General features: G+C 44.1%; 1 protein-coding gene across 1 annotated transcript in view; it reads right to left on the bottom strand.

The window, feature by feature from the left end:
- The window catches only part of LOC125467232 (multiple C2 and transmembrane domain-containing protein 2-like), a 476,933-nt gene that overhangs the window by 235,833 nt on the left and 228,470 nt on the right, over positions 1-12,630 (bottom strand). Inside the window, exons 7-8 of the mRNA XM_048562803.2 lie at positions 10,749-10,860; positions 6,762-6,800 (exon numbers count right to left, since the gene is read on the bottom strand). Of these exons, the coding sequence (XP_048418760.1) occupies positions 6,762-6,800; positions 10,749-10,860 (151 nt within the window). The remainder of the gene's footprint in view (positions 1-6,761; positions 6,801-10,748; positions 10,861-12,630) is intronic.

The following is a 12,630-nucleotide window of genomic DNA, read 5'->3' as shown; positions in this document are numbered from 1 at the left end:
CCCCACTCTCTACCCTCCCAATGCCTCTTCTATCGCTCCCCCCACCAACACCACCCCCTCCCAGAACTCTTTGAAGATCTCAGGGCTACAGTCTCATGGCTCAAGCCTTGAAGCTCAAGTTTAAAATAACTTGAAAAACACCAGAGAGCAATTCAAGCCTCTGCATTTAAGGCAAAAGCAATATTTGCCCAAGGAATGATAGTTTCCAGTGTCTTTTGATATGCAGAAGGCCAGCAGCTTGTATCTATGCTTGAGGAGGTACAGGTGACATTTTAAATGGCAGTGACCTCATCTGTCAGGGCCCATAGGAAACCTTCATTACAATTTCACTCAAAGTTATCAACATGTCTTCGAGGGTCTGGTATGTTATAAAACAGGGCAACATTCTTCCTGCCTTGATGCCGGATCCTTGGAGGTAATGCTAAAGTTTATATTGTAATTCACAGAATATAATTACATTCAGATTCCCTGCTAAAATAATTCGCTTTGCACTTTATATTCCTCCTCCATTTCCTGCTGTCGGTCAAAGGTTAACTATGTTTGTTTTCAGAAACTCTCCTGATGTAAACATTTGCAAAATAACTATTTATGTTTCCTGGAAAATGCTGGGGAAATGAAATGTTCCAAAGAAACTTGTTCCCATAGTTTTCAAGAAGCTTTATTCCCTCAGTCAGACTGAATGTAAAGAGCAAAATTGGTTTTGGGGAGACTATTAATGCATTTTTAAACCATTAGTAGAGGCAGGCTGTTTACTTATCCATGTTGTAAAACTCTCTGCAACTTTCTTTGGAACTTTAGCCAGGATAGTGTATTTATTTAGCCTTGTTTCAGTTGTGAATGGATGCACCATTTGGGTAATTATCGAGCAAAGTGAAGGCTGAGCACCTTTGTGGATGTGTTCCAGCTTCACAGAAAACAGCCAGAAGCAATGTTACTCTCGAGAGTTTAGCACTTTCCCAAAAGTGAAGTGCAAGGCGGTTAAATCCCCAGAGCTCACTGCACACCTAAAGCCTTGGTCTCAATGCCAGCACACTCTACTCTGCTGTGTACATAAGCACAGATCCCTTCAATTAGACTGGAATTCCAAAGCTAACATGTTCAGCTACTGATTAATTGGTGTGAAAAAACAGAACTTGGCCCCAGTTTCTTTTCCAGTACCCAAATTTGCCAGGCTGTCCACCCCAATTCCTAGCACTAACATCGCAAATGCTAATCCCTTATCAATGCTTATTGACTAGAGTCTATCTACTTGAGTCTAGACCACTTAAATATGTAAATATCTGACTAATAGTGCTTGGAGTGGGCTAACATGCCTTGCTGTGCTAATTTTAGCACAATTTTCCCAACTTGTTGATATCTGTACTACCCTCCAACCTCCTCAGATGCCCTTGAAGCACTGAAATATCTGAAAGCTCGAATACTTGGGAATATATCCAGGAATAGTAGATGGCAAAAAAAAACCCTTCACTATTTAAAAAGATAAACCTCTCTCCTGCAAATCAGTTCCTACTTCTGAAACATTTAAGAAAAAAAAGGCATGATTGCACATTTCATTTCAATGTACATGAACTGTTCAAAAGTGGATTAATGGGGTAAAACGCACATTTGGGAACTATACTTTGTACGTTAAATTAATTAAGGGCAGGAACAGTATGCAGTAATCCTTTAAATCTTTAGATGTGCTTTCGTTAAGATAGTCGTGTAATTGTCATCGATAAAGCTTTATTAAAATAGAGAATTACAAAAGGAAGGAATGAAGAAGCTGTCAGGCATAATGGAACTAACATGGATTTTGTTAAAAATCATTATTGGCTGAAAAGCAAACTCTCAATGATCAAGAGGCTCAGGTCACTGAATACTAGTTTAATACTGCCCTCTAGTGATCACTGACCCAGGGCTGAATGACCAAAGCACAGCAGCATTCCAGGCCATAGACAACTAATATTCCAATAAATAGTGGGGTTGAAGAGGGGGTCAGTTTAGTTCAGCTGGCTATACGACTAGTCTATGGATCAGACTAGCAGCCACAGCACAGGGTTCAAGCCCCACTCTTGCTGAAACACCCTCAGCTGTCAATCCTACACCCCACTTGGGAGTTACAAAATAATCACAAAGAACTAGTCTCTGGGCAGAAAACTGAAGAGGAAAATTCAAATGGATGGAGAAGTTTCTGAGCTGAAAGTTCCATGCAAGTGAAGCTAAATCAGAAGGATTTGTAACAATAACCTCCAAAGTGACACAGATAGGAATCAGGGATATTGTCACTGAAACAGGAGTTGCTTAAAATCAAATTGAGCCTCTGGCTTGTGCTTCTGCTAAGTCCAGATCACACATCACACTGCCCTCTTCCATCAGCCTCTCACTGTAGACAGTTCTAATTAATCTGTTCAAAAGTGTTAGAACACATCTCTGGGGCTTTGAACTTCTGCCTCCTAGCTCAGATATAGGGACACTGCCACTGTGCCACAACGTCTCTCATTCAAGCTCCACTACATGCTGTGCCGAAGGCTCTACAACCTCTCTCCTGTTACATATCAACTCCCGCATACCTGTCTTTCAGCTGCCGTAGAATGGAATGGCCAGGGGCAGAAAAAGTACTCAGCAGGGCTGGCAGCATCTGTGGAGAGGAAACTGGTGAATGCTTTCGGGAGCAAGGTGACTAGACCCGAAACGTTAACTCAGCTCTCTCTCCACCAGACCTGCTGAGATTTTCCAGCAATTTCTGCCAATGTCATTGATTTCCAGCATCTGTTACTCTGTTTTCAGCCAATTTAACAACTCCCTACCCTAATTCACAAATAACCGCCCATGCCTGCTCCAACTTTGACGCACACACAGGGCAGAGAAGGCAGGTATACATATTGTAGCATGGTGGTTAGCACTGCTGCCTCACAGCGCCAGGGGCCCAGCCTCGGACGACTGTCTGTATGGAGTTTGCACATTCTCCCCGTGTCTGCGTGGGTTTGCTCCAACGCTCCAAAGATGTGCAGGCTAGGTGGATTGGCCATGCTTAAATTGCCCATAGTGTCCATGGATGCAAGGCAAGGAGGGTTAGCCATGGGAACACTGGGTTTCCTACTGGGATAGGGTTCAGGGGGTTGGGTCTGAGTGGGATGCTGCTTAGAGGGTCAGTGTAGACATGATGGGCTGAATGGCCTGCTTCCACGCTGCAGGGATTCTGTAAAAAAAATTCAAGAAGCCTGTATGGAGTACAAACGCTGGTAGGGAAATGTTGACTGAACCATTTGTTTCTCTACAATCTTTTCCAGACCACTTTCCAGTCCATTATCTTAGGCAAACAGGCAATTCTGAACTTCTGTCTCTCCTCACCTTTCCCAATGCCAGTGATTCAGCTGAAAAGAACTTTATCCTCCAACCCTTTGCCCTCTCTATTTCTCTCCCACCTCTCCAACAATTGCTTAGTCATCTCTCCAAACCCCTATTTCTCACCATTGAATTTTTCACTGTGTTTAAATGTGCCATGGGCTGACAGTTCAATAGCATTTAGCACAGCAGGGTGTAATAACTGAACCAGGCACTGATGACTGCAGACTGGGGCACCATCGGTTGTATCGATCAAAGAAGTTGGAATTGTTTCCCCTTACAGCACAAGAGTAGTGTAGTGACATTGTCATTGAAGTAGTAACAGGGAACCAAAGCTAATTTTGACACCGTTGGTTCAAATCCCACTACAACTGTTGGTGTAATTTGGAATGGACGGGGGGCTCAATGAGCCAAACAGCCTACTCTTGATCCCACTTCTTTGGCTTTACAATGGTCAAATTAATCAGAGAACTATTACAGCACAGGAGGAGGCCATTTGGCCCATCATCAAAGGTGCATCTTTACCGAGTGCCAATCTCCTGCTTTCTCCCCCACACCTATGCACATTAGTTCTATCCAAATAACCATCCAATGCACTCCAGAATGCCTCCATTGAACCTACTTCCAGGTATCACATTCCACACCCAAACGACACATTGAGAGAAAAATATTTTCCTTACCTACCCTTGTGTCTTTTGCAGATCGCTTTAAATCTAAATTACAATCCAGAGTTGAAAACTAGCCTCAGTATCGGTGACCGTGACACTATCAATTGTCAGAAAAACCCATCCAGTTCACTAATGTCCTTTCAGGAGGGAAACCGTACCTAGTCTGATCCACTTGTGACTCCAACTCAAGGTGACTCTTAGACACCTTCTGAAATGACCTAGCAAGTCATTTACTTCAAGGGTAATTAGGAAGGAGCAACAAATGTTCCCCTAGTTAATGATGCCTATATGACCCCATGGAATGAAAAATAAAACGCACCAGAAACTTTTACAGACACTTTTATTTATTCATTCATGGGATAAGGGCATCACTGGTTAGGCTAGAATATATTGCCTATTCCTAATTGCCTAGAAGTAGTTGAGCGTCAACCATGTTGCTGTGGGTCTGGAGTCATATATAGGCCAGACCAGGTAAGGATGGCAGTTTCCTTCCCTAAAGGATATTAGTGAACATTCACAATAATAAGGAATGACCTCCCATTACCAACTCTGCTGCCAGTGGAAACAGTTCTTCCTTATTTGCGCTACTAAAGCATTTCATTATTCTGAATCCCCCTGTTGAGTCTACGTTCACGTTCCCTGCTCCAAGACAAACAATGCCAGCTCCTCCTGTCTTGATGCCTAATCTGTTCTTTGCTATCTCTCCAAAAGTCTGATCCAGAGAACGGAACATATTACTCTGACTGAAGCATAGCCAGAAACTTGTAAAAAAAGTTTCTGCACAAATTTCCAAACTCTTACTGAACTCAATACTTCTATGTTTCAAGCTGAGGGAACCAGAGTGCCTGTTCAAAACATTTATGATCTACATTTACATCTTTTCTATTCAAAAAATTACATAACAGGGTCAAACAGCTTCAGAAGAAATATATAATCAGTTAAGTATTGAGTGAAAGCATCAGCTTGTTTTTGTAAAATCTACATAGATCTCAATGTATCCACAGTACACATTCAGCAAGTGCAGAATCCCTCCAGTGTGGGATCAGGCCATTCAGCCCATCGAGTCCACACCAACCCTCCAAACAGCATCCCATCCAGACTCATCCCCTTGTCCTATTCCTGTAACCCTGCATTTCCCATGGCTATCCCACATAGCCCGCACATTCCTGGATAGTAGGGAAAATTTTGCATGGCCAATCCACCTAACGTGCACATCCTTAGACTGAGGGAGGAAACGGGAAGAATATGCAAACTCCACACAGTCGCCACCACCCAGGCCTGTGTCAGCATCCCTCCTAATGAGCACTCGAGTCAATGTAGTGTGCAAACACTCTATCAGTTCACCTTCTACATACCTGACAATATGTTTGTATTTCAATAGTGCAGGAGGCTCATTGCATAGAATGAAAGAATGATTATTTATTGGCACATATATCTTGAAGATACAGTGAAAAGTGTTTTGTCACCACAAGCCAGGGCCATTTTGAGGTACTATGAGGACAAAAAGAAATTATTGAAGTAACAGTTTATCTTCTGTTCAAATTGGGTTCTCAAGCGTGGCTTCAAGGATCAAGGTCTCTGAAAGGTGTTCCAAAATTCAAAAGGTCCCCACTGAGGGTCCAGGCTCCAGGCCTACTGTCGCCGAGTGTCCAGGCTCTGGACCTACCACCGTCGAGGGTCCAGGTTTCGGGCCTAACACCCCCAGGCATCCAGGCTCCGGGCCTACCGTCGTTTAGGGTCCAGGCATCAGGCCAATCGCCATCAGGAGTCCAGGGTCTGGGCCCACTACCATCAAGAGTCCAGATTCCGGGCCTACTACTGTCGAGAGCCCATTGCAGCCTTTTCTTTTTAAGGCATTTTTACAACCAGCCAAAAGATTGTGTCATTAAAATGAAGAGCTAGTTTTTCCCTCCTCATCCCAGAAATTAACATCCGGATGCTGTGGATCGGGGAACCTCACTTGGAATCTGATTACAATCCCCTTGCCAGCAGGAATTCCCATCGGAACCCATGCCTCGGGGTGAATGACCCTTGACCTGGGAACATGGCTCCGGAGTTGGTGCAAGTGCAAAGCAGCAGACTGAACTCCTCACACAAATAACCCTCAGCTCTACAGGCCTCCACCTTTAGGCGATCTGGAAACTGTCACATGATCAGAAACGGCAGTAGATTCGCCAACTTTAGGTATGTTTAAGTCGTCATTGGACAAGCATATGGACGTACATGGAATAGTGTTGGTTAGATGGGCTTGAGATTGGTATGACAGGTCGGCACAACATCGAGGGCCGAAGGGCCTGTACTGTGCTGTGATGTTCTATGTTCTATGTTCAATAAACTGTACAGCGGTCATGCGGACATGGGTCACATGATTAAACTATCAGGAACACATCCAACCAGAGTGTCAAACCCTACCCTGACAAATCATTGCCTCAGAAAAAGTTCAGTTCATTGAAAATGCAAGAGATTTGCCCAAACATATCAGAATAGTTTGAGGGACTAACATGGAATATTCACCCCTGGAAATTTGCTGAGCGGCTTTTTCAGAAGAACTTAATGCAGGGAATGAGCACAAATTAAAAACTCTCCAGGATACTTGACTATATTGGTGCTGGCAACTTAATTAGTGAATGGTAATTCAAAAAGACAAATGTTACGTAGTTTACAGACTCAAGACACTGTAAATAAATTGCGTCTTTTAGGAACTTAAGGCTGAGAAAAGCATTGATGCGGAACTAAAAAAAGAAATCAAAAAACAACTCAATGTTTTACCTTTGTATGCGTCCCTCGTTTCTTCCTGATGTGACTGGCCTGGTAAACAGATGGGATACAAGGTGGCACAGAATGTAGGAGACGGGAATGAACAGAGGAATGCAGTTGTTAATGAAAAATTCACCGAATCCGAAGGGATCACTCTTGTCTAACAACAGAGAACACGCACTGAAGCTACTCTGGAATCTGAATAAATAATTGCAAATAAATTGCAGCCAGGGTCAAACTGGCACATCTGAGCAACACTATGACTACTTGGGAGAAGGCCATCTCCACAGCTAAATGGAGCCAGGCCCTTCCACGAGGCTCAGATATATTTGCATATCACATTTTGTCTGATTGCACTGAAGTGATGCGTCTTGAGATGTTTTACAATGTTAAAGACGCATTATAAATGCACATCAGCAAACACGGATTCCCTGAGTTAAATCTGCATCTTGAAGCTTATTGGGTTCACATTTCCACAAGCCTTAATGAAAATGAAGGTTTATTTAGCAATTGCGCACTGTTAGTCTTGCATAAATAAAAAGCTTTCAAAACCATCTCATTCAGCCCACTCATATCAGTCATGTGGCTTTCTGTATTGGTTCAGGTTTTTTCTAATTAGACAGACCTTGTTGGTGTGATTCCCTTTTTGTTAATTACACTGCTGTCATTTTCTGTTCTGCTGGTTTTTTTTAATGCTGGGATTTAACAGCAGGATGTCAAGCGATTATGCTGCCAGCAACAATACATGGTTATGCAGCTAATTTTTTTGGACGGGCAAATCCAGTGCAAATTAACCTCCGGGATCTCAAAACATGCCACCACCATCCTGTAATCTGCCAAGTGCAACTCAGAAAACCTGCTGCAATCCCAATCTCCTCGGGAACACGGAAGATAATCATCTCCCCTCAGCGGGAACAGGAGAGTAAATACCCTCAGTAAATCAACAGGAGGGTCCAACTGGCACTCAATGTCGTAATAGAGATTGGGCTTTATTTTAATTAAGGTTCATATTAACTTCAGGCTGCAGTTCCCCTGCAGGTACTGGGCCTGTACATTTAAGATGTTCAATTGGCAGACTCATGCTAGTTATACTGACTACGCGGTCCCTCCAGTCTAATGGTCCCCAGCCCAAACACATAACACTTTATTAAAAATAACGGGCAAAGCCATGGCAGGTTCAATGATTAGAAAGAACCTTTTCAAAAGTGCACTATCAGCACTGGGCTGGAGGGACATTGAATCTAATATGAAGCCCAGCCAACTTCAAGATCACCCACTTCTCCTTAATGCACTCGGAAGTTTTTACTCATTTCTTGGACATGGGCATCGCTGGCGAGGCCAACATTTATTGCCCACCTCTAATCACCCTTGAGAAGGTGGTGGTGGGTTATGTACTTGAGCTGCTCCAGTCCACATGGGTAGGTACATCCACAATGCTGTCAGGGAAGGTGTTCCAGGGTTTGGCCCCAGCGGCACGGAAGGAACGGTGATATATTTCCAAGTCGGGAACGCTGAGTGGCTTGGAGGGAAACTTGCAGGGTGTGGTATTTCCATGTGTCCGCTGTGTGGAAGAGGTTGTGACACTGTAAGGTGTTTCTGGAGGGTTATTGCAGTCCATCTCTTGAAGGGGTCACACTGATGCTGCTGCGTGTCAGCGCTGAAGGGACTGAATATGGAAGGTTGAGGATGGCTTATTTATTTGAACTAAGCTAAACTGGCAATTATGCATTCACGCGCACCCAGATGCTATCTGATCTGAACGCTAAAACAGCATGATAAGGTCAAAGTTGGCTTCAATTATAGAAATTTTACAACGTGGAGGCAGGCCATTCAGCCCATCATATCTACAGTAGCTGTCAAAGTGCTATCCAGCCTAATCTCACTTTCTGGTTCCTGGACTATAGCCTGTAGGTTATGGCATTTCAAATGGACGTCATAGCATTTAAAATATGATGAGTGTTTCTCTCTCTCCCTACCTTTCACACAGTGAGTTCCAGACCTCCGTCATCCTCTCAGTGAAAATAAAAATCCCCTTACTCTTCTTGGTTATAGATCCCATTGAGGTTGGGGAGTAGCACCAAGCAGGTACTATCATAGAGAAACTGGACAATAATAGCTCAACTCATAGCAATATCGGGGTCACTGAGGGAGTCAGAGCTGCCCTTATGCACCAATACCAGATCACTAATAGACCAGCAGCAATGAATTCAATAGAAAAACCTCAGATGAGAAACCCGGTGCACAGTTACTGTAGCAAATCCGATTGAAATCCGCTGGGTTTCAAAGATCGTCTTTACTACCAGTCAGCTGAACCAACACCTCACATGTAAGACCCCAACTCAGCTCATTCACACACCATTTATATTCCTTCAGCAAATTCAAGGAGTTCCTGGGGAGACTTTATGGCCAATAGCAAATGGAAGCTCCTTGCTATAACCTGTCATTAGTGATAACGGTACCCAGTACTACTCTGGAGTATCAGTCAGGAAAAGCAACATTGACTTGGACAGACTGGCTGAGGGGGCAAATACTTGGCAAATGCAACATATTGTGGATAACTGGGAGGTTATCCACTTTGGTCACAGAAACAGGAAGGCAGATTATTACCTGAAATGGTGGCGGTTTAGGAAAAGGTGAAGTGTGATAAGACCTGGGTGTCATGGTGGAACAGTCGCTGAAGGGTGGCGTGCAGGCAGCAGGCAGTGAGGAAAGCTAATGGCATGCTGGCCTCCACAGTGAAAGGATGACAAGTATCAGAGTAAGGATGTCATGCTGCAGTTATACAGGGCCTTAGTGAAGCCATACCTTGAGTATTGTGTGTAGGTTTGATCTGAGGAAGGACATTCTTGCTATTGAGATAATCCAGTGAAGGTTCACCAGACTGGTTCCCAGGATGGCAGGACAGATATATGAGCAAAGACTGGATTGACTGGACTTGTATTCCCTGGAATTTAGAAGAATGAGGAAGGTTCTCATAGGAACATATAAAATTCTGATGGGACTGGACTGGCTGGATGCGGGATGAATGTTCCAAGTGTTGGGCGAATCCAGAACATGGTGTGACAGTCTAAGAATAAGGGGTAAGCCATTCAGGGCTGAGATAAGGAAGACTTTCTTCCCTCAGAGAGTTGTGAACCTGTGGAATTCTATACCACAGGAAGCTTTTGGGACCAGTTTATTACATATATTCAAGGGGGAGCTGGGCGTGGCCCTTGCGGTTAAAGGGATCAAGGGGGTTGGGGAGAAAGCAGGAATTGGATATTGAGATTGTACGATCATCTTGAACGGTGGGGCAGGCTCAAAGGCCAAATGGCCTACTCCTGCTCCTAATTTCTATGTTTCTGAGATACAGTGTCTGGCTTTGAACTTAAGCCTATAACTTTCTTAAAAATATAAATTCAGCTGTGAAGGCAGCCTGGAACACAAAGTATTAGAGAACACTTTGCAAATTAATGGATGGTCATTACTCCAGTCTTCCCCATGGGCCAGGCCAACATTGATATCACATCCCAGTTGACCTTGAGAAGAGAGAGGTGAGTTGCCTTCATGCCATCCATGTGCAGTAGGTACATCCACAATTCCATGGGGGAGGGAATTCCTAGATCCTGACCCAGTGAGACCAAATGAACAGCAATATATTTCCAAGCCATGATGGAGAGTGGCGTGGAGGAGAACTTGCATTGTTGGTGTTCCTATGCCTCTATCCGTCTAGATGCGGTGACTTTGTGTTTGGAAAGTACAGGCAGGAACCTCGGTAAATTTCTGCAGCACATCTTGTAGTTGGTACACAGTATTGCTACTGAGCATCAGTGGTGGAGGGAGAGGATGTTATTTGACACATGCAAGTACGAATGCAATATGAATTCTCGGTTTACCTAAAAACCACACTTCTCACTGTATTGAACTTCCATAGTTAACACCTAATGACACAAGAAAAAGCAGGGATAAACATGCCACTTAAATGAAAACTTACAAAACAAACATGAAAACTTAACTCACATTTCTTCTGCCATCCCTCGGTTTGTTGGCAAGTTTTATCTCCAGGATAATCTCGCCCATGTACTCCTCCAAGCTGTTTGGGTCATCAAGCTGCAATTCCTTCTGGACGGTGCTAAGAGAAGGGAGCAGACCGACGGTGTTAAAAAGTGTCTCAAATCATGATGGCAGTCTTTGAACTACAGAGGACAGAAACCAGATTTTCACGCAGTCAATCCAGCTCTAGAGACCTTGAAGGTGGAGTCTCAGGTTGAAAGGATAGAGAAGGTGGTGTTTGGTGTACACTTGCCGTTATTGGTCACTGAGTATAGGAGTTGGGATCAAAAACAAAGTTGCTGGAAAAGCTCAGCAGGTCTGGCAGCATCTGTAGAGGAGAAAACAGAGTTAACGTTTCAGGTCCGATGACCCTTCCTCAGAACTGTTCTGAGGAAGGGTCACCGGACCTGAAACGTTAACTCTGTTTTCTCCTCTACAGATGCTGCCAGACCTGCTGAGCTTTTCCAGCAACTTTGTTTTTATTCCTGATTTACAGCACCCGTGGTTCTTTCGGTTCTTAGGAGTTGGGGTGTCATGTTGCAGCTGTGTACAGGACATCGGTGAGGGTACTTTCGGCATGCTGTATTCAATTCTAGTCTCCCTGCTTTAGCAAAGGTGTTGTTTAATTTGTATTCCAGGCTACCTTCACATCTGCTTCCTGCTTTTTAGAAGGTTTTGGGCTGATGTCCAATTCCAGACACAAGGATGTTGCCAGGATGGAAGGGTTTGAGCTATAGGGAGAGGCGGAATGGGCTGGGGTTATTTTCCCTGGAGCATCAGAAGCAGGGGGGTGACCTTATAGAAATGTATAAAATCCTGAGGGGCACGGTTTGGGTGAATAACCAATTTCCCCAGCACAGAGGAGTCCAAAACTAGATGCACAAGTTTAAGGTGTGAGGGAAAGATTTAAAAGGGATGTGAGGGGCAACTTTACACACAGAGTGCAGGTGTGTGTATTGAGTGAACGGCCAGAGGAAGTGGTGGATGCTGGGATAATTATAACATTTACAAGGCATCTGGATGGGTATATGAATAGAAACGGTTTAGCGGGATATGGGCGAAATGCTGGCAAATGGGCTAGATTTAGGATACCTGGTCGGCATGGATGAGTTGGACCAAGGGGTCTGCTTCCATGTTGTACAACTCTATGTCATTTAAATATTGAGGGTTCAACTCTGATGTGGAAGTCCCTTTCCCATTTCCAGATTATTCCATTGCTATCAGTTGTGGACTGTTGTGAATCCCAAACTCAGCAGTGCCATTTGAGATGAGTACTGAGTTTACACAGACCCCATATTTTCTGCTGCACATCGAACCATAGTGTGGCATGAAAGATCCTGAAGGGAAGGTAGGATTTGTTTAACATTCATGATCTGCACGGATTTGAATCATTTATAGAAGAAAATAAAAACAGCCTGCAGCCGTCGATGGAAATAAAAGGCAAGCAGACCCACTGCTGGATTCAATCGATTCAAGCCCATGTAATATAGGCCAGAGCGAAAAAAAAAGCACCATCTGCTTCTGCAGTTTTAATATGCATCAGTCACAGAATCCCCACAGTCTGGAAGCAGGCCATTCAGCCCAACAAATCCACACACAGTCTTTGGAGGCTCTCTTTCAACTCTCCAGTGAGCATCCCACTCAGACTTATCCACTTACCCTCTACCCGTAACCCTGCATTTCCCATGGATAATGCACTGAGCTACACATCCCTGAACACTAGGGGGCAATTTAACATGGCCAATCCACCAAACCTGCCTATCTTTGGGTTGTGGGAGGAAACTGCAGCACCCAGAGGAAACCCACACAGACGCAGGAAGGATATGTAAATTCCACACAAACAGTCACC

Source organism: Stegostoma tigrinum, chromosome 33 (genome assembly GCF_030684315.1).
Source record: "Stegostoma tigrinum isolate sSteTig4 chromosome 33, sSteTig4.hap1, whole genome shotgun sequence".
In the NCBI taxonomy this organism is placed as follows: domain Eukaryota; kingdom Metazoa; phylum Chordata; class Chondrichthyes; order Orectolobiformes; family Stegostomatidae; genus Stegostoma; species Stegostoma tigrinum.
The sequence above is the reverse complement of the archived record's forward strand: the minus strand, read 5'-3'. Positions and strand labels throughout refer to the sequence as shown.